The following is a 26,942-nucleotide window of genomic DNA, read 5'->3' on the forward strand; positions in this document are numbered from 1 at the left end:
CTGGCAAAGAGTAATTGTAAATTCAGTAAAATTATCATTCATGTCGACGCTAATAACACCTGTCTACGCCAGTTGGAAGTCACTAAAATTAATATTGTGTTGGTGTGTACGCCAAAACCATGACAGACTCTGTAACATTCTAAAAATGAAAACCAATGAGCATGTAGCACCAATTAAAGACCGTAAAATTAGATGCGGTCTACTAAATATACAATCTTTAAGCTCCAAGTTTCTATTAATAAACAATCTAATTCTAGAGACCAGGAGTGATATTTTCTGTTTTTTTTGGGGTTTTTTTTATCCCCGATTTTTTACCCATTTTATCACCCAGTAATCGCACTTCAGCGCCCACAGCGTCCCTGGCGTGAATTAAACCCAGGACCTTCTTGCTGTGAGATGGCTGCACTACCAGCTGCGCCACCCTGCCCCTGATATTTTCTGTTTAACGGAAAAGTGGCTACAGGAAGAAGAATATATTAGTTTAAATGAATCGATGCCGCCCGGTTAATTGAATCATCATATTCACTGAAGCATGAGTAGCAGCAATCTATAAATCCAGTCTTCAAATAAAATCTAAACCCAAATGTGATTATAATACATTTGAAAGCCTCACGCTTAGTCTAAAACTCCCGAGCTGGAAATCAGAGAAGCCAGTTTTGTTAGTGGTAGTTTACCAGCCCCCTGCTGGTGATTATCTAGAGTTTTTGTCTAAGTTCCCAGATTTCCTATCTGATTTATTGATCTGTACAGACAAAGTCATCACAGTTGGTGACTTTAACATTTATATGGATATTGACAGCAACAATCTTAGGTTAGCCTTTAATTCTTCTAGAATCAATGGGCATTTCACAAAAAGTAAACAAACTGACACTTTTTTAATCATACTCTCAATCTCGTCCTCACCTACGTTGTACAGCATTGTTGACGTTAAAGTACAAAATAGGAGGTATTACTTCAGTAGATGCTTATCTGATAAAGCTATTGCTAAATTTAGGGAGGCCATCGCTCATCTTACTACAGTGGAACATAGTGAAATAGTTGAGGGCTGTGACCTAGATTCTACCTCTGCAGATGTTGATATCCTTGTTAGTAACACTGCGGATTTGCTGCACTCTGCTTTAGATGCATTTATTAGATTTTAACGCCGGTATAATTCAGATATCCGCACGCTGAAACAAAAAGTGCGCAAAATGGAAAGGAAGTGGTACTCTTGTAAGTCAGTAGACGCTTATTGTGCATCGAAAGTATATAAATAGTATATAGTATATAAAAAAGCCCTTCGCAAAGCTAGAACAATTTATCATTCATCGTTGATAGAGGATAATAAAAATAATCCACATTTTCTGTTAAGCACCTATAGCCAGACTGACAGAGTCACAACTCTGCATTCCTGCAGCTCTCAGTAGTGAAGACTTTGAGGTTATTTAAAAGTAAAACCATCATAATTAGAGAAGAAATCAACCAGGCCCACCCAGCAGCGGCTGGGGACATTTTTTCAGCTTTAGCGACTTCCTTAGGCTCTGATTTGACTCGAGATTGTTTTGATCCTGTAGACCTCCCTGAGCTGACCTCAGTTGTCAATAGAACTAAATCATCAACACGTTTGTCAGACCCCATCCCGACCCTTTTTCCTCTTATTGGTATGACAATACTGGACCAGATCAACTTATCCCTAAACTTAAGATGTCTCAAAGGTTTTTAAAGTTGCAGTAATTAAACCTTTTAATTCAAAAACCCTCTCTTGACCCAGACATTCTAGTTTATTATATAGACCAATTTCCAACCTTCCATTTGTATCTAAAATTCTGGAAAAGGTAGTTGCAAGCCACTTATGTGACCATTTGTATAGAAATGATGTTTTAGAAATTTTTCAATCAGGGTTCAGAGTGCATCATAGCACAGAAAAAAACACTTCTTTGAGTCATGAATTACCTTCTGCTTTTGACACTGTAGATCATTGAATTTTACTGCACAGGTTAGAGAATGTTGTTGGGATCAAAGGGACAGCTATAGACTGGTTTAAATCATATCTATCTGACAGATTCCACTTTGTGCATGTACATGAGGTTTCTTCCGAACATATGAGGGTCTGCTATGGTGTTCCGCAGGGTTTAGTGCTAGGGCCAATCTTGTTCAGTTTATGCATGCAGCCCTTTGGAAGTATAATCCAGAATCATTGCAAATGTCATTGATATGCTGATGATACGCAGATGTATTTGTGTATGAAGCCAGTTGAAACAGAACCGTTAGTTAAACTTCAGGCATGTCTTAGGGACATCAAGGACTGGATGTCCACAGATTTTTTTGCTTATAAATTCCGATACAACAGAGCTTATTATTTTTGGTCCCAAACACTTTAGGAAAGGATTAGATGGTGTTGCGATGGCCTCCACTACAACTGTGCAAAAACTTGGTGTTATTTTTCGATCAAGATTTGTTGTTTAAACAGCATATCTCCAAAAACTAACTCAATCGTTGTATCTTCCTGTATCTCTTACTGTAGTGTATTATTAAACAGTATGTCCAAGTATGTCCAAGTTTCGCACTTCGGTCATTGATATGAAGAAAGCAAATTTCTTCCAGTCACCTAATCTCCATTGGGATCAAGATACATCCAATCCATGTTTGAATTTTCAATATTTCTAAGTTTGTTCTGACTGACAATTGCCCGTTTTCAAGTTACTAAAAATCCTAAAACTAAACACTAATTCTGAAATTTACAATTGTAAATGACAAACTTGGGCTTCAAAAGCTAAAGGCTAAAAATCAAGAGATGGAAACATGCATTTGTAAGTTCCTTGTCCACCTAAGATAATAAGAATGTATTCTGTAACATTGAATATAACATATAAACATTGTTTATATCTAGAACAATATGTTTTTAATTCCAAACCATAGTTATCCCGAAGTGACAACATAAGTGACGTATAGCAACTGATTGAAAGGACTGCAGAAAGTTGCGGACAACTCTCAGTCATAAAGTTGCTATAAAGACCAAAAGGGAATATTGTTGTCATGTGTAGTGATCCAGGCCTGGTTTACAACATCTTGAGTTCAGTAACAGTCTCCCAAACCAATGGAGAGTTAAATACACAGTTAAGTCACACCTGGGGAGGAATGGCCCCTCAGATGGGCAAGTAATCTACACTGACCCTTCCTGAATAAGTCGCACTTGGGGAGGATAGGAAATGGCACATTCACCACCACAGAAATACACGTCTTATCAAGAAACAGAGCCAGAAAAATATTTGGGAACCTATCAGAGCCTGGTATAGAAGAGAATAGATGAGTCTAAAGTCATAAAATCTGACTTTGAAAAGAACCAGAACTGTTGACTTCCTCTCAAACAGTCCCCATCTCTGAGCTAAATCCTAAGATTGGAATGAAATAACTTCATTTAAGAACACTTTCAAGGTGATGTTTTATTTTCCTTTTTTAAATTACAGTTTCATAGTAGTTGCTGCATATTTGTCGGCTGCACATCCATGTTGTGAATCTCCCGTTCCACCACATCCCAAAGGTGCTCTATTGGATTGAGATCTGGTGACTGTCGAGGCCATTTGAGTACAGTAAACTCATTGTCATGTTCAAGAAACGGTGCATTATCCTGCTGGAAGTAGCCATCAGAAGATGGTACACTGTGGTTATAACGGCACGTGGTCAGGAACAATATTCATGAAGGCTGTGACGTTGACACGATGCTCAATCATTACTAATGGGCCCAAAGTGTGCCAGGAAAATATCCCCCACACCATTACACCACCACCACCACCTGAACCATTGATACAAGGCAGGATGGATCCATGCTTTCATGTTGTTGACGCCAAATTCTGACCCTACCATCCGAATGTTGCAGCAGAAATCAAGACTCATCAGACCGGGCAACGTTTTCCAATCTTCTGTTGTCCAATTTTGGTCAGCCTGTGCAAATCGTAGCCTCAGTTTCCTGTTCTTAGCTGACAGGAGTGGCACCCATTGTGGTTCTGCTGCTGTAGCCCATCCACCTCAAGGTTCAACGTGTTGTGCATTCAGAGATGCTCTTCTGCATACTTTGGTTGTAATGAGTGGTTAGTTGAGTTACTGTTGCCTTTCTATCAGCTCGAACCAGTCTTCTCCTCTGACCACTGACATCAACAAGGCATTTGCGCCCACAGAACTGCCGCTCGCTGGGTATTTTCTCTTTTTCGGACCATTATCTGTAAACCGGGTTTACTAAACAGCAAGAGATCGACAGGCTGATCAGTGGACTGTCATCTGTAAAACTGCACTGTATATTAGTCATATACAGATGCACAGGTGCATATACAGCCACATGCGATGCACACTGATCTTGCAACTTTTCCAAATCCAATCTTGTGATGATGAAAATAAATGGAAAACACAGGAGTTTTGTGATTTTATTTTTCTTTTGTATTATAACGTGTCCACTATGTTGATAGCTTAAGCAAGAAAATCACCCCTGAAAGTTTCTTTCTTTTTTTTTTTATCCCCAATTTTTCACCCAGTGCTCCTACCTTGATCAGTCCTGGGCATTGCTCCCTCTACCAACCCCAGGAGGACCCTGCACTGAGCTCAAGTCTCCTCACTTGAGGAATGAGCAGGCCCGACAGGGTGGGGTTTCTCTGGCTGGACGTAGCACGTAGAAGGATCACGTTATTCTGGCCGGATCCTCCCCACCCCATCTGTCGCCCAGGCTGGCCAGAGGGGGCATGTATAGCCCAGGACTGTGTGCATGTTTTTGTGAGGGTAGCTCACATTAGCTACACGAGGAGAACATGCAAACCACACAGAAATGGCCCTTTTGCCAACCCCACCCAGGGTGTGGGTGCTGAAGTTTCCCCCTACTCTATCACTCTATCTGTCTCTGTTCTTCTTAGTAACAGCTTTGAAACTGAAAGTGTGTGGATGAAAAATGGTGAGTGGGAAGATAAATCAGCCCGACTCTGCAATGCTGCCAACAACCTGTCTCTTTTCAACCTTTTTCTCTCCTTTTATCCTTGCAGTCTTCTTTTGCAGTCTTCTTTTAAGCATCCTTTTTATAAGAGCCTGCAACCTATCTCTTGCTTTTGTTGGGATTCTGCAAGGGCCTGTTGTTCTTGCTTTTGCCTACACAATTAAGTCATTGAAAACACCTTACAAATGTGTGCACAGTCACACGTCAACACACAAAGGCAACACTGAGCTCAGTGTTTGCATGTTACAGTTTAAAAAGCTGCAGGCCATATCATAGAAGGGATTAGAGTCCTTTTTTTACTGAGACATGACTCATTCACCCCAGCAACTAAAAATGTTCAGAATAACCAGAAAGCACATGTTTTTCTAATTGATGGGAAACCGATGAAAGGAAAGCATGTGGGACATGAAGAGCAAGTGGAAAAAGCGCAGTATGATGCAATACATTGGTCTTAATGGATGACAACATCTTAGATGCAAATTCTGCAAAACATTAGCATGAATGGCAATGACAGTGGGTACCGGGGCACTAAACGTTCATTACAATTCAGATGTCTGATGCCAAATGTTAAAGCTTTCAAAGATTGTGAAGAAGTATTTTAGTTCACTGGCTCAAAACCATGCCAATGAGGTCAGAGCAACCGAGAAGAACAAACAAGAGCCCTCTATTTAAAGGGGACCTATTATGGCATCTAATACCTATTTTAAACAGGCCTTGAATGTCTTAAACAAGCTTTTGATTGTTTTTGCTAAATAAATTAGAAATTCAGCGTCTGAGCCATGTCTTTATCTTCCCATTCTCTAACCTCATTATCTATGTGGGATTCTGAGTGGGCGGGGCTATGATAATGAGGCACTGTACTGATTGGCTGCCTGAATGACGCGATACACCGCTACGAAAAAATGGCGGAAGCTCCGGCCGGCAGAGTTAGTTGTGGGCGTGGTTTCATGCATCGGGGGCCAACCGATGCATGAAACTTTCCATTGTAAACATTTTTTTTCAGTTTTAGCTGAGTCAATTCATTCTTCAACATCCATCTTTATGTTCTCTTATGAAAGTCATCAGTCTGCCTCCCTCACAAAGACACAGAACTGATGAGGAGAGAACGTCTCTTCCTCCAGCAGCTGCAGTCATATAGTTTAAGTAATCAAACACAGGCTTCCGACTGAAAAATGAATATTCAATTTAAAAAAGGAAAAGCCAGAAAAACCCCAGTACAAGTCTAGCTAAAACGCTCGGACAGCTCAGAGGCTGACTCCTACAGATCCAGGCAATAAAGTAGCAATCAAATTAACAAGGGAAGCAGCTGGCATCTATAATGCCCTTTTTCAAGGGTGTGTTGTTTTGCTCATAGACTAAATTAATTAATGAGATGTAATGTGCTGCTCTGCACTGTTTCACCATGTGACACTGATAATTAGGGCCGCACCTCTTCTAAGCAGAACAAGGGGCACATCTACTGCATTTTCTTCTTAAAGCATCTACAGGTAATGTTTATATTTTGGGTCTATACCTCAAAACAAAAGAAATGACTGCCTACTTTTTTCTGTTGTTTTAGGGAGGATATAGAAACCCACACTTTGTATTTGGAGATTTGTCACATGGTTTTTCCGTAAAGAAAAACATAAAATATTTTTTTAACATTTAAAAAAAAAACATCATATAGTTTGAAGTCTTCACCAGTACCAGACTGGAATAAAAAGTCTGGTTGGGAGTCGTACACTCACTCAGGCCACCCCTACTCATACACTGCTCACATCCTGGAGGACAAAAAACCAAAGAAACAACATTGGCGGAGAACTTTAAGCTTTTGGATTCAGCGGATCAAGCTCAATGTCTAAACAAATGTAAAGTTATTGACCACATCGATCCTTATTCAATTACAAGCAAAGAATTTTCCAAAAATCAGGATAAATGGCCGGATATCAACCCCAGGCCTGCCTCCAGGGGTCAGGGTGACGCCAATCTGGGCGACGTAACGGCCCTTTTTTTTTTTTTTTTTTTAACCTTTATTTAACCAGGCAAGCAGATTAAGAACAAATTTCTTATTTACAAATGCAGCCTAGGGGGGTAAGGGGAGGGAGCTAAGATGAAAAAACAAGGTTATATAAATACACAAAAAGACATTAAAACATAATACAAAAGATAAAACAAATAATCAAGTAAAACAGTCAGTATGCCTGAAGGAGGACTAAAGACAAGTGCAGGAGTCGGTTGTACTTAATAGAAGATGTAGTTTGAAGGTGGAGATGGAAGTGAGAACAGAAAGTTTAAGGGTTTTTTGTAGGGTGTTCCAGTCATAGGCTGCAGCGAACTGGAAGGCATTGCGCCCAAAGGTGGTGCGGACTTTGGGAATGGAGAGATTGATGAAGGCACTGGACCTTAGAGTGCGGGCAGGTTGTGAGAGGTGCAGAAGAGAGGAGAGGTAGGGAGGAGTAATGCCGAGGATAGATTTAAAGATGAGCAGAAACCAGTGATGGAGCCGTCTGGTGTGAAGGGAGGTCCAGTCTACCAGGTTATAGAGGTCGCAGTGGTGAGTGGTGAAAGGAGCCCCAGTTGCAAAACGGATGGCGGAATGATGGAGTGGGTCCAGTTTACTCAGAGTAGAGTGAGGTGCGATTCTGTAAATGGTGTCACCGTAATCGAAAATGGGCAGAATGGTCATTTTGACAAGTGAGTGTTTGGCTGCACGGGTGAAGGAGGTCTTGTTCCGGTAAAGAAAGCTCAGACGAGCTTTGACTTTGGACTGTAGGTGTTTGATGTGGGTGGAGAAAGAGAGGGACGAGTCCAACCAGAGGCCAAGGTATTTGTAGGTGGATACGAACTCTAGTTCAGAGCCGTCAGCGCAGAACAATTTAGGAACAGTGGTGGGAGTGTGTTTCCGGACAAAGACAATGCATTTTGTTTTTTTGGTGTTGAGGCGGAGCTGGAGACTGTGGAAGTGCTGTTCAACGGAAGTGAGGCTGTGTTGTAGTGTGGCTGCAGCGGACTGGAGGGACGGGCCCTCAGAGTAAAGGATGGTGTCATCGGCATATAGATGGATTCTTGAGTTGCCGGCAAACCTGGTTATGTCATTGATGTAGATGGAGAATAGTGTTGGGCCTAAAATGGAACCTTGAGGAACCCCTTTGGTGATGGTGAGAGGGGCTGATATGAAATTTTCGGATTTGACTTGCTGGACTCTGTGGTGTAGATAGCTGGAGAACCAGTTGCAGGAGTGGGGTGAAAGACCAATGTTGGAGAGCCTCTGCAGGAGTATGGGGTGGGTGACGGAGTCAAAGGCCTTGGAGAGATCAATGAAGGCAGCGATGCAGGTCTGCTTGGAGTCCAGAGAGGAGACAATGTCATCCAGGACCTTCAGTGTAGCAGTGGTGCATCCATGACCTGGCCTAAATCCAGACTGTGAGGAGGACAAGATGTTGTTGGAGGTTAGGAAGTCGCTGAGTTGTTTGTGAACCAGTTTCTCGAAGACCTTGGCCAGGCACGGCAGGATGGAGATAGGCCTATAGCAGTTGGGGTCAGAGCTGGAGCCCCCTTTGAAGAGGGGGAAAACAAGAGCAGATTTCCAGTCTATGGGAAAGGTGGACTGATCCAGAGACATGTTGAAGAGCCGTGTGATGGGAACCGTAATGGCAGGAGCAGCTGCTTTTAAGAATCTGGGGTCGAGCCCATCAGAACCAGCTGACTTATTGGAGTCTAGCTTGGAGAGATTCTCTAAGACTTCAGAAGTCAAGATGGGTCTGAAGGAGAAAGTGCCAGAGCTGGTGGATGTGGGTGAGGGTGGAGGAGGAGGAGAGTGAGCAGCAGTGGAGGGTTTAGTAGATAAAACATGAGCTGAATTAACAAAGTGCTGATTGAAGAGGGAAGCCATAAGAGACTTGTCAGTAACAACAGTGTTGTCAAAGGTCAAAGCATTAGGAAGGTGGGGAGAAGTGAGCTTATTTTCCATGGATTTAACCGTTTTCCAAAACTTCTTGGCATCAGAGCCACAGGATGCAAATTTATCTATAAAATGAGTGACTTTGGCTTTTCTGACGGCCTGAGTGCATTTATTTCTGCATTGCCGAAAGGCGAGCCAATCGGCTGGAGACTGGGAAGAGCGGGCATTTCGCCATAAAGTGTTCTTCTGGCGGATTAAGGCAGCAAGATCACGGGAAAACCAGGGGCTGAAACGATTCTTAATCCGTAATTTTATAAGAGGGGCGTGTTTATTAACAATCTGACTGAATGTTGATTTGAAAGAGGACCAGGCCATCTCAACAGTAGGGAGAGAATTCATTTTATCCCAGCTCACTGCAGCAGAGTCATGGAGAAAGGCTTCTGGGTCGAAGTTCTTCAGGGAACGTTTGGATACGATCACAGGTGGGCGCTTGACTGAGGAACTGGAGCGTGTGCAGGAAATAGCACAGTGGTCACTCAGGTCTTGACTGAAGACACCAGATTTATAATTAGAGGGGGTGTTCGTGAGGATAACATCAATCAGCGTAGCAGAAGAGGGAGATTTTAGATTGAATCTGGTGGGCTCAGAAATAATTTGGTAGAGGTTTAGGGCGTCAAACTGCTGAACGACCAGATCTGGGGGGTTTGTCATGTCCCAGTTCAGGTCCCCTAGTAAAATGAACTCAGAAGAGATGTGAGGGGCCAAAAGTTCACTAAGAACAGTTAGAGAACAAAGTGGGGCAGAGGGTGGTCTGTAGCAGACAGCAACTGAGAGAGAGAAGTTATTGCACAATTTGATCTTCAATACTAACAGTTCAAGTAGCTTAGGAACAGATTTTGACAGAGAAACAGTGCATTGCAGATGCTCTTTAACATAGAGAGCGACCCCACCTCCTTTAGTAGCTCGGTCCTGGCGAAAAATAATATAACCTGGTATTAAAATGTCAGAATTAGCGATGTTTTTCTTAAGCCAAGACTCAGAGATAGCAAGAACATCAGGTGTAACCGTGTGAACCCAGGTTTTCAACAGATCGAGTTTGGGTAGCAGGCTGCGAATGTTAATATGCATGAAGCCCATACATGTGCGGTCACAGAAATCATTAAAGGTCAGGATAGGGACAGCATGCATAGTACTAACTGGGCCCGGGTTGGGGTGTATATTCCCTGAGATAAATAACATGAGAATGATTATGATGCGCCTAAGAACAGAGCGAGAGCATGTTTTTCGCAGAGTGATGTTTTGTTCCAAAGAGGAATTGACATGTTGTGGGAGGCAGGAGGCAGAGAGAGTAAATTGATGCAGTAGTATGAAAGAGTACAGTGGAGAGCATGACACAGTCAGACTAGGAAGTCCAGTATTTAAAGAGATCCAGAATGTGGAAGCGTCTCTAGGCAACGGCCTGAAGTCCAGCGTGCCACCACCATAGATGGTTGTTGCTGGCCTGTCCGAAAGTGTACTTGCAGCTCCAGAGGACTGGGCCACAGCAAGAAGACAAATGATGGACAGTACGAGCCAGGGGGTCGTAAGGGATCTAGTGTAAAGGTGCATGTTGTTACGAACCAGAGGGACGGAGACGCTGAGGAAAAGGTGACCACCTTTTTGGGCCGGCGCCGCGGCCACCTCGGGGTCCTGACCGTTGTTGTGGGTCCTCGATCAGCTGGGCTGTCGCCGAGCGTACCCGGCGTGAGAGAGTCCGGCTGATGGTGAGCTGAGGGACACCGCCAGAGACCAGGCCAGGTCACGGCGAAGTCCCGGTTACGAAGAGATCCGTGACTAGGCAGATGGAGTGGAACAGTCCAGGTGGAGGAGAAACGGGGCGAGAGGAGGTCCAACCGAAGCTAGCCAAGTAGCTGGAATGCTACCAAGCGAGCTGGCTGGCGTAGCCTGCCTGCAAGCCAGCGCCGGCAGTTACAACTTACCCAAATCTGGATAATGTGGTGAGTGAACTCACGGTGGCGGAGAAAGCTGGGGAAAGAAACAAATATGGCCAGTAAAAGTGTAAAGGTAAAATTATGTGGGCTCTTAAGAGCCGGTGTAGGTGGATAGCGGTGCTGTATGTAAACGTACCGGCGAGGGCTACACTAGGTAGCCCGCCGCGTTAAGAAGACTTGAAGCAGTTAAAGGAGGGATCACAGTGATAAAAGGTCCTGGTTTAGGACGACACTTACAGGCACGGGCCCAGCGAATTGGGCCCACTGCGTTTAATCGGCGCTGGTTTGTAGTCTGTTGCCCAGAGATCCTGGAGGTGAGTAGAATTAGCCTCCTGGCTAACAGCTGTCAAACTGACAAACAGTGTTGGTGGTTTCCTGCTGCAGCTGACAGCAGAGCAGTGGCGTGAACAGCTGACAGCAGAGCAGTGGCGTGAACAGCTGACAGCAGAGCAGTGGCGTGAACAGCTGACAGCAGAGCAGTGGCGTGAACAGCTGACAGCAGAGCAGTGGCGTGAACAGCTGACAGCAGAGCGTGGCGTGACAGCACGCCACGCTTGATTTTTTCTTTTTCATGATTAGGTTTTGAACCACTTTTAGTCTGGCCCGTCACCTAGGACCTGCTTGCCATGGGAGACCCTACCAGGGGCATAACGCCCCAGACAACATAGCAGACATGGGCAAACTACGGCCCCCGGGCCACATACGGCCCATTAGGCACATTGTTGGAGTGGTGCGTGTTTCATTTCGTTTCATGTCGCCATTTGAGCCCTTCTGTAAAAATCAGCGGATCAAAGAGAAGGAAAGTGGACAGTGAGTGCTGAGTATTTAATCCCTCCAGAAGACGGCACAGAATATGCTGGTGTTGTTTGGCTCAACCTGCGTGTGTGAGCAGACCTTCAGCGTCATGAACATCAACAAAGCCCGTCACAGATCCCGGTTACTGACAAACACCTCACATCTATCCAGACTTGCACTGGCAAAAAACACTGTTCCCACTGAAATTTACGGAAGCCTGTTGCATTCACTTGAGAAAAAAAATCTGCTCTGTTTTTCTGAATTAACGAGTTAATTATCTCAGAATTCCGAGAAATTCCGAAAAACAGAGCAGATTTTTTTTTTTTTCATTAAAACTTTTTTCGGAATTCTGAGATAATTAACTCATTATTTCAGAAAAACAGTGCAATTTTTTTTTCTCAAGTGAATGCAATACTCTTCCATAGAAATTGCTCAGTTTTTCTGCTGTTATGTAAAAATGCATATGGAAAGTTCGAAAGTGCGTCTCGAAAGTGTGTCATTACTGTGCTATGAGGTTTGCACGAACTACATGCAACGCTTTAGTATATCCAGCCCAAACACATCCAAATGCTTCTGGTCAAGTCAAATTTGTCTGTCAAATTTTAGAACCCATTGTGGCTTGTGAGTCAAAGTGTTTGCCCACCCATGTCCTAGGATCATTCAGGCAACATAAACCACTCCACCACAATAAGGTTGCGGTTCGAGGGATTATGAAACCCCAACGGTTGCAAAGGGAGCAATAACATCTGAACATGAAAACATACATTTGGCAAACTGTTCAATATATACAGTGTTGACAGCTTCAACATACTGTATGTACACATAGGGGTAAATCCACAAAGAACAGATTGCGCCCGCAAATAGCGCTGTGAATTGCGCCGCATTTGCGCCCGCAATTTGCCCCGCCTTAAGGTCCTATTCACAAAAGATTTTGCTCTAATTTTATGCCGGCGCAAACACGCCCATAAAGTTTTGCGGCTGAGTGCAATTTGCCCTTGTCTGAGTAAGTGAGCGGAGCTGTTTCTAGTGTTCTCCATATTTCAGTACACAGATTGGTCCATAATGAAAACTGCAGAAATAAAAAATAAAGCGAGTGAAAATAAAACGCTGTGAGGCGCAAGGGCGCAATTTCCACTGGGAACAGGGGGGGCATGTCCCCCCCCACTTTTCAAACTCATGCTTTTGCCCCCCCCCCCAAGCTTTTTTACAGTTTAAGAACTAACGGTAGGCTCAGCCTGTATTACAAATCACCAAGACACTGTGCGAAGACGGGACGGGAGCCCGCTCCCCCTCCTCCCTCCTCCCTCCGTGCTGCTCAAGGATGATTTATGGTCCGCGTTAAATCGATGCAGAGCATACGGCGTAGGTTACGCGGCTGGCGCACCGTACAGTGCGCGTCGCCGCGTACCCTACAGCGTAACCCTACGGCGTAGGCTCTGCGTCGATTTAACGCGGACCATTATTTAGGCATAATTAGGCTTAATTAGTGTGTGCGTATGTGACAGACGTGCATGGGACGATTGTGAAATACGGAATAAACTGTTTTATATGAATTCTAATTCCGAATTACGTAACGATTCCGTATTTCAAGGAACGGGTGGCAAGCCCACTCACCGCGGCTGCATCTCCAGCAGCAGCTGAGAGTCCTGACTGATGCTGAGCTTCACAGGGACACGATCAACGCTATTTTATTATAAGTCTGATATATGTTGTAATATGTGATGACATTATTAAGCTGTTAAACACACACATTCTAGATTTATATGTTTATATGGTGGAATTGTTTGTAATAAAGCAGCCCCTACTGTATGGATGAATCCTGAGCTCCTGTTATTTTTATTTTTAAATCCGAGATAAGTCCACAACGCCACTTGATCTGACTGTGGACAGTCATGTCTGACTATAGATTTCACCCTTAATATCATTCAGTATCACACAGGCTTGAATGACATTGAAGAGAGAGAGAAACAGAGAGATGGGGAGTGAGGAGTGAGTTTGCGCTCAGTTAATACACACTTGCGAAAAGACGGTATTTGCTGCACTATTTTTGCGTGTGGCAAATAGCGCTGGCCTTTGTGAATTAGACGGTTTTTGCAATGAGGCTTATTTGCATAGAAAGGGGGCAATTTTGCGCCGAATGTATGAATATTACCTAATTTACATGCATGCAAATGGCACAGGCGCACAATGCCACTATTTGCTTGGCAGCGCAGTTTGTGGTGCAATTCGCCCTTTGCGGGTGCTTTGTGAATTAGACGCTCTCTTTTTGTGTTTGCACCGGTTTAGCGGCTGCAAAAGCCGCGCAATCCTTTTGTGGATTTACCCCATAATGTGCAGCGTGAAAAAAGTGTAAAACTGCCAGAAACATGTGTGCATGACAAAAAAAAACTTCACGTACAATAATTTAAATCAAAACTCCGCCTACCCTTTAAAACGGCTTCTTCCTGGCTCTACATGAGGCAGAGTCCCCGACGAGAGCAGTAAAGTCCAAGCCTTTGACAAAATTGCTCTCCAAGGACATCAGCATCAGGTGGTTCAGTCTCATCTGTGTCATTGTAGAGCGCAGTCTGTTCTTGACAAATAATGCTCTCCGGAGGGATTGGTCACAGGGAGAGTTAGGTGAATCCTCAAGGCTATGTCCATGTTTGGAAAAACTGGAAAGACTGTTGTCTTATAATAGCCTACTTTGGCTAGCTAAATGCTAAAAGTTTAGCCTGCTCCCTAACCTGTGGTGACAGCAGGTGGTAATTTTGTGGTTGTTGGCGTTGATTTCCTTGCTGGCAGTGGTGATGATCGTTCTTCGGCCTTAGCAACCGATGCGCCCGCTGATACCAGTTACTACCATGTATACTACTCTTACCATAGCAGCAGAGTGGTAATCAGTGCCAATTGGTGACACCTGGGCCCGGTGTCCACCAGTCTATAAACCCAAGCCTGTTATTCATTCTCTCTCTCTCTTCACCTGCAGGCACTTGGTCAGTGATGTGGCAGCCTTAGTTTCTTCTGTTATCCTTTTGTTTAGTTTATGCATCCTACAACACACATCTACACTCTCCACTCACACAACATGCACCTCATGCTTACTTTACTGACATCCACATCCCATGTTTTGTAATCTTTTGCTTAACATATTTGAGTTCAGTCATTTATTGTTAATAAAAGCATTTTGTTATTCCTTACCATCGCGTGTCTCCCTCTTCATGGCTGTAAGAGCCAGGCTGTGACAATTATTTGCTGTTTTTTTTTTTTTTTACACCCTGTAACTGCATGCGAGCGTCCGACTATCATGTTGCACTGCGTGACATCGGGTGCTCTCTGTCTACACTGAAACCGTTAATAAGCAGTTCTGTTACGTCACGTACCTATAAGCTGTGCACTCGACAACATCAGACTGGACGACAGTTAAAGAGTAAAGAGACAACTAAAAGATGGGTGAGTACTTGTTATCTTCCTACGTTTGTACTTTATAAACAGAAAACACGCTTGATATTGTGATATTTAGATGTTTCTTTACTGGAAATTACATACAATGTCAGCAAGTCTACCCTGGCGATCTCCCTCCAGCCAGCTGCCACTTTATTGAGGTTTTTGTAGTGAAATGAGGAGGTATCATAGAGATAACTTCTCATTTCAACTAACTGGATCAGCCGTTCCTCATCACTGACTGTTTCCTACAGCGCTTTTAACTGGCTTTCAACACGAGCGACAGGAAGAAAATAGAAGCAGGGCGTCCGACAAATGTTCAGCTCAAAACGGCGCGCCGCATTGCGTTGCGTTTGCGTTGCGCAGCGTTGCGTTGCGCAGCGTTGCGTTGCGCAGCGTTGCGTTGCGCAGCGTTGCGTTGCGCAGCGTTGCGTTGCGCAGCGTTGCGTTGCGAAGCGTTGCGAAGCGTTGCGAAGCGTTGCGAAGCGTTGCGAAGCGTTGCGAAGCGTTGCGAAGCGTTGCGAAGCGTTGCGAAGCGTTGCGAAGCGTTGCGTTGCGCAGCGTTGCGTTGCGCAGCGTTGCGTTGCGCAGCGTTGCGTTGCGCAGCGTTGCGTTGCGCAGCGTTGCGTTGCGCAGCGTTGCGTTGCGCAGCGTTGCGTTGCGCAGCGTTGCGAAGCGTTGCGTTGCGCAGCGCTGCGTTGCGTTGCGCAGCGCAGCGTTGCGTTGCGTTGCGTTGCGCAGCGTTGCGCAGCGTTGCGCAGCGTTGCGCAGCGTTGCGCAGCGTTGCGTTGCGCAGCGTTGCGTTGCGCAGCGTTGCGTTGCGCAGCGTTGCGCAGCGTTGCGTTGCGCAGCGTTGCGTTGCGCAGCGTTGCGTTGCGCAGCGCAGCGTTGCGCTGCGCAGCGTTGCGTTGCGCAGCGTTTCGTTGCGCAGCGCTGCGGCCAGTTAGGACAGTCCAATAGAAAATAAAGTAATGCAATTGATTTTGTCGCTGACGCTCGCTCGCATCGCATGCAGTTAGCAGGTGTTAGCCATGCTGAGGGGCCCTCCCACATCGTTTGGCCCCAGAGCTTGAGCCTTAGTAAGCCTGTGCATTATACGGGGGTGGCTGTCTCCCCTGTATCTGTCATTTATTACATGGTAACTTACATGATGTCGAGGGGGACTGAAAACCGACAACCTCCTCTTCCAAAAATGGAACATCACACCATGCAAGCATCACACCCAGATCCCTGCATGTAATTCTTGAGATTTAGAACAGAAATATTTGTTATTGGACCTATATCACTGAAATCAAAGGGATGTTTTTACATCATGGTAAACAACATCTATGCAAAAGTTTTAAGTTAATTAGACAAAGTATGACAAAGTTATGATTTATTTGGATATGATTTCATATTTTTAAAAAACAGAGTGACGGACTTCTCCAGACACCATGTTTAAGAGCCCAGATATACTTGCTGTTTGAGCTTGGGTTCGTGTCTGTTCGCATGCACCACCAACTGCAACGTCGCTCGTGTAGTACGCGAGGAGAGTGCGTCGTACCGGCGGTAACCGATAGGGGGCAGTAAGAAGAGTAACAGTTGGAAAAGTGATTAAATATTTAATAGTAGCCGTAGTAGCAGCAGTAGCAGATTACAACAACGAACAAGTTAACATGACAACATTGGATGAAGAGGAGATTATAACATTGCTTTGGTTGCGATCTCGGGAAAGGAAACGGCGCCAGCGACCTCCACTTCGTCACTTGTGGCCAGCTGGTATCTGACCGGGACCAGCTGGTATCTGACCGGGACCAGCTGGTATCTGACCGGGACCAGCTGGTATCAGACCGGGACCAGCTGGTATCAGACCGGGACCAGCTGGTATCAGACCGGGACCAGCGCCACTCGCGGCCACAGCGAGAACTGCAGGTCGCGTACGCGATCAGTGTCTTTTTGAGAACGTCGACGCGTCAAATGAACGCAGGATACGCGTGGTGGCCATGATGCGTACGCGTCCTGAACTGCAAGTATATCTGGGCTCTTACAGTGCACCACCTTTTGGTCAGGTATACACAGTACTCGAGTTGGATGGCATCCCCCCCCTGAAATAAAAACGGTCAAACCATCCCCCCTGTGGCCGCTCGGTGGCGCAGTGGGTTAAGCAGCGGGCCATATACTGAGGCTACAGTCCTCCTGCAGCGGTCGTGGGTTCGAATCCAGCCCGTGCACCTTTGCTGCGTGTCTTCCCCATTCTCTCTCTCTACCCCTTTCCAGTCTGCATCTCCAATAAAGGGCCACTAGAGCCCAAAAAAACCTTTAAAAAAAAAAAAAAAATCATCCCCCCTGTAAAACTGCCATCCCCCCTTTCCATCCCTTATGTCATTTCATCAATTAATGTGGCAGAAAAATAACTCAATTGACAATTTTCACCTGTTTCAAGTAAATTTTCACTTAAAATAAGTAGAAAAATCTTCCAGTGGGACAAGATTTATCTTCTCATTACAAGCAAAAAAATCTTACCTACGGCCTGGTTTTCCAAATCGTTTTTGTCTTTTCTTCATCATATCAGTAGATTTTGCTGTACTTAGTGTCTATTTTAAGGCAACAGTTATCACACTCTCAGCATGTTTGTCATGTAAAAAGAAATTTGATATAGTCAAAGTTTTTGGCAGTAGCAGTAGTTTCTAGTAATGTTATACACCTCACCACAGGTGTGCTTCATATACTGCTATTAATTGACTATTAAAAAAAACAAAAACAACAACAAAACGCTTAAGCATTCTTTTGGCATTTTTTATCAATGTAATGTTTTTTTTTTTGTTTTTTTTTAAAGAGTAATGGGTAATCAGGAATACATGGATTAGCCCAGTAAAGTTTAGTCTGGCTACTGTACAATAAATGCCTTATTGGTGGAGGGCAAAAGCACAACCAGTGACAACATACTCATACTATAAGGTACATGCCCACAGGCATGTTTGCCTACCACACACTGAAAAAAGTTACCTCCTACAAAACCTGCATAATGCAGTCCCACACAGTCAATCAATAATAGCATCACATTGTTTAACACAAGTTCCCAGTTATCAAAACAGATTTTGAACAGGATGAAAACAAGGATACAAAAGAATGAAGCATTAACTGAGTAAAAAAGAGATGACAACAAAGAAAGACCATTTATATTGAAGATCCTTGCAGGAAAAAGAAGGTGATTCAGAGAGACTGTAGAGGACAGGGGGAAAGTGAATTGAATAAAGTTAAGTAAAGAGGAAAAATGGTTCCCTAGAGAGAAAGCCTTAGAGGCTGAATGATTAGAAGAACAAAAAAACAAACCCTGTAAACCATAAGTGTTTATGTGTGGCCAAGCAAGAGAAAGTGAGATAGAGAGATAGACAGAGTCAGTGACGGACCACATGGGAGGTGAAGATGGCCTCTGCAGCATGCAAAAACAAATACTAAGTCACTCAAGGGCCTCAAGCCACAAGAAATCTGAACCTTGCTTCTCTGTCAACTGGATAATACAGAGAAAAATAGAGAAATAATAGATATTTGCAGTTCATTCAGGTTAATAAAGTCCCATTTTTGGTCATATGATATTCACTGCTGCCATCCAACAACATTGTGAACCTTCAGTCCTTTACTAATTGTCTGTTGACAGCTCTCCCTGCCTTTGGTTAAGACTCTCTGAAGGGATACTTGGATGATACTGTATCTGTCATGGTTTAATATCCTACCTGGGTCGCACTCAAACATCCTCTCCCACCCCTTTAACTGGGGAACCCAGGAGATTGGTTGTTGGATGGACACTTCTGAAGCTGCAACATAACAGCTGAGCAGCATGAAATGACAAGTTGGAAATGTAGGGACAGTGAGAGCAAGAGATAGTATGCCTCCTACTGTCTTGTTGATAAGTATGTAAGTTACTTCTATGAACACTTTTTTGCATGTATTTGTTTTTTGCAACAGTTTTTAACTGTGTTTTTTGTGTTTAAATTGTTTCACAATTAGCCCTGTTTCTTCAAATATTCTCTTTTCCTCTTAAATTGATTAATTCATTCATTCATTCATTCATTTATTCATTCATACATTCATTCATGAAATGTATTAGGGGATATATTTTTGAGGACCACATTCTTGACAAAACCTTAGTACAAATATACAATATGTCCCTTAATTATCAGAAAAAAGTGCAAGATATTCCAAGTATGTTTTATGTTTACCATAATATAGTAAGCTAAATCATTTAGCACAATGATTCAAAAGTGACCAGAAATTAAAGGATACATTCGCACGCCGCCGGATCTTGAGCCGATGGCCAGGATCTTCTGCACAGGGTCAAAGGCCAAAGCAGTGGGCTGGTAGGGGAAACCATGACGAACTGTCTGTAAAAAATAGATACACAGACCCAGGTTTTATTCAGACAGATACTTTCCTTTTCTATATATTATTATTTTGGTTGCTCTTCTAAAAAACTAATATGTGGTGAATCAAGTTGAAGTTTTGTCATATTAAAAATCTTGGGGTGCCCTTGGTGGCGCAGCTGGTAGTGTAGCTGCTTCACAGCTACAAGGACCTGGGTTCAATGCTGTGGATGTTGAGGGACTGTTTACTTCCTCATGTCCTCATGTCCTTTCTGTGTGGAGTTTACATGTTCTCCCTGTGTTCCCTTGTGTAGCTAATAGGAGCTACCCTCACAAAAACATGCAGCAATCCCGGACTGTACATGCCCCCTCTGGCTGGCCAGGGCACCCAAGGCGGCGGGGAGGATCTGGCTGGAATAACGTGATCCTTCCATGAGCTACGTCCAGCCAGGGAAGTCCTGCCCTGTGGGTTGAAAAAAGGGCCTGCTCACTCCTCAAGCAAGAAGGAGGCTTGAGCTCAGTGCAGGGACCTTCCCATGGTTGGCAAAGGGAGAGAATTGCCCAGGATTGACACTTAGGTAGGAGCACTGGGTTATTTAAAAAAATTGGGAAAAAAATCAGGGGGATATATATTAGTGCTCTCAAGTGATTAAAAAATTTGAGAGATGAATTACACAGACCGGGCAGACCCAAACATATTGTGAGGATCTGTTGGGAACGTCTGGCTGAGCCCTCTGTCAGGGAAGTCTTCAACTCTCATCTCCGAGAGAACCCTTCTCAGATCCCGGGGGAGGCGGGGGACATGTTCTCTGCCTCCATTGTCGACGCGGCAGCTCGAAGTACGGAAAAGTCTATGGTGCCTCTCGTGGCGGCAACCCCCGAACCCGGTGGTGGACACTGGAAGTAAGGGATGCCGTCAGATTGAAGAAGGAGTCCTACCAAGCCATGTTGGCCTGTGAGACTCCCTACGCAGTAGAAAGGTACCAGCCGAACCTAGTCGAACCTCGGATTCTAGAAGATCAATGTGGTTTTTGTGCCGGTCGTGGAACACTGGACCAGCTCTACACCCTCCGCAGGGTGCTTGAGGGTTCATGGGAAATTGACCAACCAGTCCACATGTGTTTTGTGGATCTGGAGAAGGCATTTGACCGTGTCCCTCGTGCCATTCTGTGGGGGGTGCTCGGTGAGTATGGGGTCCGGGGCCCTCTATTAAGGGCTGTCCGGTCTCTGTATAATCGGAGCAGGAGTTTGGTTCGCATTGCCGGCAGTAGATCAGACTTGTTCCCAGTTCATGTTGGACTTTGGCAGGGCTGCCCTTTGTCACCAGTTCTGTTCATAAATTTTATGGACAGGATTTCTAGGCGCAGCCAGGGACCGGAGGGGATCCTGTTTGGGAACCTCAGGATTTCATCTCTGCTTTTTGCAGATGATGTTGTCCTGTTGGACAACACCTGTCCCTTAGAGATAGGGTGAGAAGCTCAGTCACTCAGGAGGAGCTCGGAGTCGAGCCGCTGCACCTTCACATTGAGAGGAGTCAGCTGAGGTGGCTTGGGCATCTGTATCATATGCCTCCTGGACGCCTCCCTATGTGTTTCAGGCATGTCCCTCCGGGAGGAGACCCTGGGGAAGACCCAGGACACGCTGGAGCGACTATGTCTCTCGGCTGGCCTGGGAACGCCTCGGACTCCCCTCGGAAGAGCTGGAGGAAGTGTCTGGGGTGAAGGAAGTCTGGGCATCTCTGTTAAAGGAGCTTGAGGCCAGATTGTGGCAGGATTTATGAAAAAAATCTGTATACATTTTAAATTTTCTAGTAATAATGTCAGATGAAGCGTTCCAAACCCAAAAGAATGAGCCCTCTAGTGTATCTCTCCTTTGCCTTGAACAGGCTGTGTGCTGCAAAATGTGCTGCAATTCGGGCCCAAATTTCCCGCGCTGGGCTGCGGATGTGACGTCACATGACGCTGCATGTGCGTTCTCCCCGTTCTCCCGTGCCGGCTTCACTGTTGGCTGCAGTACCCCCAACGGCCGTCGTGGTGAAGGGTGGCGCTAGAGAGTCTCATTTCTTAAAAGGAGCCTCAAGCTCCTTTAAGACTGCTGCCCCTATGACCCGTTAACGGATAAGCGGCAGAAAATGGATGGATGGATGGATGGATGGATGGATGGATGGATGGATGGATGGATGGATGGATGGATGGATGGATGGATGGATGGATGGATGGATGGATGGATGGATGGATGGATGGATGGATGGATGGCTATTCACCAGGTTAGAATACAATGCTTCTCTGGCAGTTGTTTGTAATCTGACCGCATTTAGCATAATTGTTTTGCATTTGACCCCCTTGCGTTAAGCACATATCAGTTCAGATGAGAGCATGGGCTTGACAACCACAAAAAGCTATTTTATTTTATCACAAAGTTAAATGTGTGTGTGTCTGCGGGAGTGTGTTCATTATGACTGTGGGTCTGGGTTCTGTGCAATGCTCTTATGTATTCTTGGGGGCAGAAATCAGCCATGTGTGGGTGTATGGCCTACTGTACATGCTTTAACCTCACAACCACAACTGTTTATGTCATTCTATTTATCACGACATGAGCATCAGTAGTTAATAATAAAATACATTTGTCCCTCTGGCTCCTCCTGTTGACTGAAAAGAACCCATATTCACACGTGGTTACTTTTGAGGATAAAAGGCTGTCACGTTTAGGTATGTTTAAAATGGAATTTGTTAAATAATCTGAGGAGCTGTATGTAGGAAGCACAGCTCATTATTATATTTAAATTATATTTAAAACATTTTCATCGCACTAATCTGTCTGCAACCTAATGTGATTTGACTGAACCCTGACATGACACTGTGGCTCACACATATTCCCAATTAAAACTGACTCATTAATGAATTGAACATGTATTATAATGGTATTAATAATTATAGCAATAAAGCTTTGGCTTTTGTATGTAACTTTCCCAATAAGATTACAAAAAATCAAGAAGACTCAAATTAGTTTAGAGTAATATGATATATTTAAAGTAATGCTCTTTAGAGTACAGTAATCCACAACCCACTGAACTGCATGTGGGACTGAAACATTGGAGTGTTGATTTTACTGATGTGATCACATTTTGTCTGACAATCCACTGACCAGAAGAGCAAGAAAAAGTGTAATGTGCAGTGAATGAATGGATTTGTTTAAACATAATGTCATATTCCTGTTCACTCTCAAACTAGCTGTCTTATGGAGGGAATCTACATTCTAACTTCAGTATTGCTTTTTTTGGGGGGTATTTTTTTTGCCTCAGTCCATTTGTATTCCTCAAAACCAAATTCTAAGTTAATTCATCAACTGCAAATTTGAGAAAACATATTATGGACTCGTTCCAATATCATAGGAAATCTTAATAATCAATATGATGATTAATAAAATTCAAAAATGATTCTACACTAAGGAGCACAATTAAATTTCTCCCTGTTTTTTCTTTCGTCATTACTGTTGTATCTCTACCAGATTACGGTAACTGTTTTGAACAGTGTTTTAGCCAAACTAAACAAATGCTTATCAGTAGCAGTGATAGAAGTTACAGGTAATGGGAGACAATTTCTTATGGATTCCATTCCTAGCATGCAACTAGGAGTTTCATTTTTTAGTAAAAATGAATATGAATAAAACCTTTCAGGGCCTCAACTGCAGGCAAAGCTGTTTGCTCCACACCAAAAAGCTCTTATCACATTTTCAGTGGTGAAGTCTTTTGCAAGACAAACGTCAAAAGTGTGTGTGTGTGTGTGTGTGTGTGTGTGTGTGTGTGTGTGTGTGTGTGTGTGTGTGTGTGTGTGTGTGTGTGTGTGTGTGTGTGTGTGTGTGTGTGTGTGTGTGTGTGTGTGTGTGTGTGTGTGTGTGTGTGTGTGTGTGTGTGTGTGTGTGTATGTAGAGAGCAAACACTGAGGTGTTAGGAAGATGGGGCCGCAGGTCAATAAACAGCTCTGGAAGTTATGGCCTGCAAAAATATGTAGAAGAGAAAAAGAGGGGACAGACCAGCACAAACTACAAATACAATGGATCGCAATTGTCCTTATGAGATACTTTTAATAAATACTTTTGGATTGATGTGAATAAAAGAAAGAAAAGAAGATCATAGAAGAAGACAGAAAAAGGGTGAGGGGCAAAGGTTTAAATGCTGCAACTTTAAAAACCTGCAGCACATATCCTGATTTTAGGGATAGGTTGATCTGGTCCAATATTGTTGTTACCAGAGAGAAAACATTTTTGAGTAGTCGATTGAAGATGGGGTCTAAAAGATGTGGATGATTTAAGTTTGTTAACAACTGAGGTCAGATCAGGAAGGTCTTTTAGAACAAAACAGTGTAGAGTCAGGTCAGAACCTGAGGAAGTCACGGAAGGTCAAGTAATGCCCGGAGCAGTTGCCGGGTGGGCTGGTTAATTTCTTCTAATTCTAATTTACTGCTACAAAAGCTCATAAAGTCTTCACTACTGAGAGCCACAGGAATGCATGGCTAAACATAGTTGTGACTCTTTGCCAGCCTTGCTACAGTGCTGAACATAAAACTGGGGTTATTCTTATTTTCTTCGACCAATGACAAATAATAAGCTGTTCTAGCATAGCAAAGGGGTTTTTTATATGCTATTAAGATGATTTAGAAATGATCTTCATCTAAGTAACAGTGATAGATAAACGCAACATATTTAAGCTGATGACAAACAAATCATGATAATATCTTCTCTATTTATTAAAGACACCAATAAAACTTTGACAGTGCTCGTAGGAAAAGTAAGTGAACCCACAGACTAATTACTTACCTGGCAACAATCAATAAAAATGAGAGCTAATATGAATAGACAAAACTAAAGAGCACTAAAGACAAGAAACAGCAGAATAGAATATATTGTATATTATAACAGTTTTTGAGTAATCTGCTAAAGCACATTATGTTTGTCTATTATTTTGAGTTAGATGAAGATCAGAACACATAAGATTACCTATAGTTGTCAAATATCATATGTCTGGGTTGCCAGAGAGAAAATACTGAAGCTGAAAAAGAACTTTATAATATGGCTTTATGTTCTCACTGCCCTTTTCAGTAATACTACAGCACAACATGAACTTTGACAGAGGTCCTTCCCTCCACTGTCTTCTTCCTTTTTTTGTTACATAAATTAGTTCCTTCATTGTCACACAAATTAATAAACAATAATAGTATTTACTTTAAAGTTACAGGCATTTAATAATAATAATGGCTTGGTTTTATATAGCACCCTTCAAGGCACCCAGAGCGCTTTACAGAGACCATTATTCATTCATACACATTCTCACCGGTGGTGGTAAACTACGTTTTGTAGCCACAGCTGCCCTGCAGACTGACGGAAGCGTGGTTGCCATATTGCACCAAACGGCCAAACGAAGCAAGGTAGGTAAGGTGTCTTGCCCAAGGACACTACGACAGCAACTGGGACGGAGCGGGATTCGAACCGCCAACCTTCCGATCATTGGATGACCTGCTGTTATTCAATGGACTGCAGTCTCCACTAACACAATATAAAATTCCTTTTCAGGAGAAATCTCTTTGTTGATTCAATCAAACTCCTCCTCACCTGTGTGCTTCACACTCTTCTCTTTTGCTTCTTCAATCTGAGAGTTCACCCACCACCTTGTTAAAAAAGACCTTACCTTCTACAAACATATTAAAAGACAGTATAATAACATCCCCAGGTTGGTAATAAAGAAAAGACAATACGATTCATTTTAAGAACTTTGTCAAACACTTCCACAATATTGCACCGCCCAAAAGAGCTACATCCACATGAGAAAGTTTATAACATCACTAAAAATATTTGTAATAAAAGGGAGGGTAAATTTAGATGTCACATGTTTTGGATATAAAAGTGCTACCAATCATTCTCCATTCTGACTTTATCTACACTAAACAGAAATGAAAAGGCAGATATGCAGCTACACTGTACAACAGAGAGATGTGATTGCAACGGTGACTCTCACAGTTGAGCAGCAGCTTCCTGTGTAGTACCAGACAATCATACTACTCTTTTCTAGCAGGTTCTCCTGTTAGCTATAGGGTGCTCTGTAGCATCTTTTCTAGCTTGTGAATCAGCCTTCCTCCTGAGTCTCCTCCTGCTCACCCCCACCCTCCCCTCAACCAAAGGGTCTTACTCTGCCCAATAGTAATACAGCTCTGCAAAAACAGCCCCACTTCTCTCTGCTTCTCAATTAATTATTCACAGCCATGTCCACAAGTTAACGCAGTTTCTTTAAGGATAAGGAATACATGCGGCAAAACAGATTCAAACATGGGCTGCAATGGCTTGCAGAAGCAACTATGAATTCCTCCAACCCACCGTTCAGCACCCCTCCCTCATTTTCTCCATCCGAGTGAAAAGCGCACCAGCTAAGACCAACACTGCACGGCCCATCTGCTTGTTTGCACTTTTTATGCAAGGGAGGAACACCATTTATGTCATCATTCCAGCATCATTCCTGCCTGCTCGCTAATGCAATGGGATGCTGATACCCATCGACTTCCTTTTCCCTCTCTGTAGCACATGTGTCAGAGCTTACTGCAGCCTATACCGTACGCTGGCATACACTCAAGGTGTTCTGCACATGCATGCACCATGGGAGCTTGAACGTTCCTAAAACAATGCGTTCATACTCCATAAATCCCAGCTTCACCAGATGCAGGCACATCGGTGAGAGCAGAGCTTTACAGTATGTTGCTTGGAGCAACTGCAGTTATTTTTACAACAATAATAATGATAACATTAATACTGATATAATCATAAAGTTAGGAAATATCATGTGTTGAGGCTTTAAATGATCTTTTGCGTTATATCTCCTCCGCTTTGGAAACGAGGAGCTGTCCATGGTGCTGAACCTTCCACTTGCAGCAGCACAACTAAAACCTATTACTTTAACATTGACTTACTCTTGCTCCTGATTAATGTCCAATTAAGTGCCCACAAAACAATCTTTTGAAGGAAATCGAGAGTTCAGTAGCCTATATTGGGTTCTGCATTGACGACTTCTCCTACTCACCTTACACAACTGAAAGTTTTCCGCCTCGAGCGTTTCTTGGACGCTGATTTCCTTGGGAGTCCCAGCAGGGCTGCCGCAGGACGGAGAGCCTACAGTCCCTCCGGGGGAAGAGGTGGTCAAACCATCCAACACCTTCCGAAACTTCTCATTTTTTATTTATTGCTCAGTGATATGTGTCTGCTCTCTTTGTTCCACCTGGATCCACTTACATATGAGGGCTTCAGCCAGTTTTGCAGATGTACGTGGCGTTTCTCGAATCAGAGCTTGCGTGAAACTGCTTTAAAATCCTCTCCCGAGCACGGAAATAAATCCCACACCCGGAACATAACCAGCGGTGTTTAGATAAATGCAATTGGACAGAGAAATAACAAAGTAAAAATAAATGGAAAAATGAAAAAAAAAAAAGAAAGCTATGAGCAGGTCAGTCCTCTCCCTTCCCTAAAGAAGCTCTTCTTTCACAACACTGTGGTTGTCAGTGGCAGGAGAATGACGAGCC

The 26,942-nt window shown here is 43.7% G+C and overlaps 1 protein-coding gene across 1 annotated transcript in view; it reads right to left on the reverse strand.

Annotated features, from left to right (window-relative positions):
* Positions 1–26,599, reverse strand: part of stxbp5l (syntaxin binding protein 5L) — a gene marked incomplete at its 5' end in the record, with an annotated part of 221,406 nt that extends 194,807 nt beyond the window's left edge. Inside the window, 2 exons of the mRNA XM_061722943.1 lie at positions 19,307–19,404; positions 26,447–26,599. Of these exons, the coding sequence (XP_061578927.1) occupies positions 19,307–19,404; positions 26,447–26,599 (251 nt within the window). The remainder of the gene's footprint in view (positions 1–19,306; positions 19,405–26,446) is intronic.
* Between the last annotated feature and the right edge of the window lie 343 nt (positions 26,600–26,942).

Source organism: Cololabis saira, chromosome 6 (genome assembly GCF_033807715.1).
Source record: "Cololabis saira isolate AMF1-May2022 chromosome 6, fColSai1.1, whole genome shotgun sequence".
Taxonomy (NCBI): Eukaryota; Metazoa; Chordata; class Actinopteri; order Beloniformes; family Belonidae; genus Cololabis; species Cololabis saira.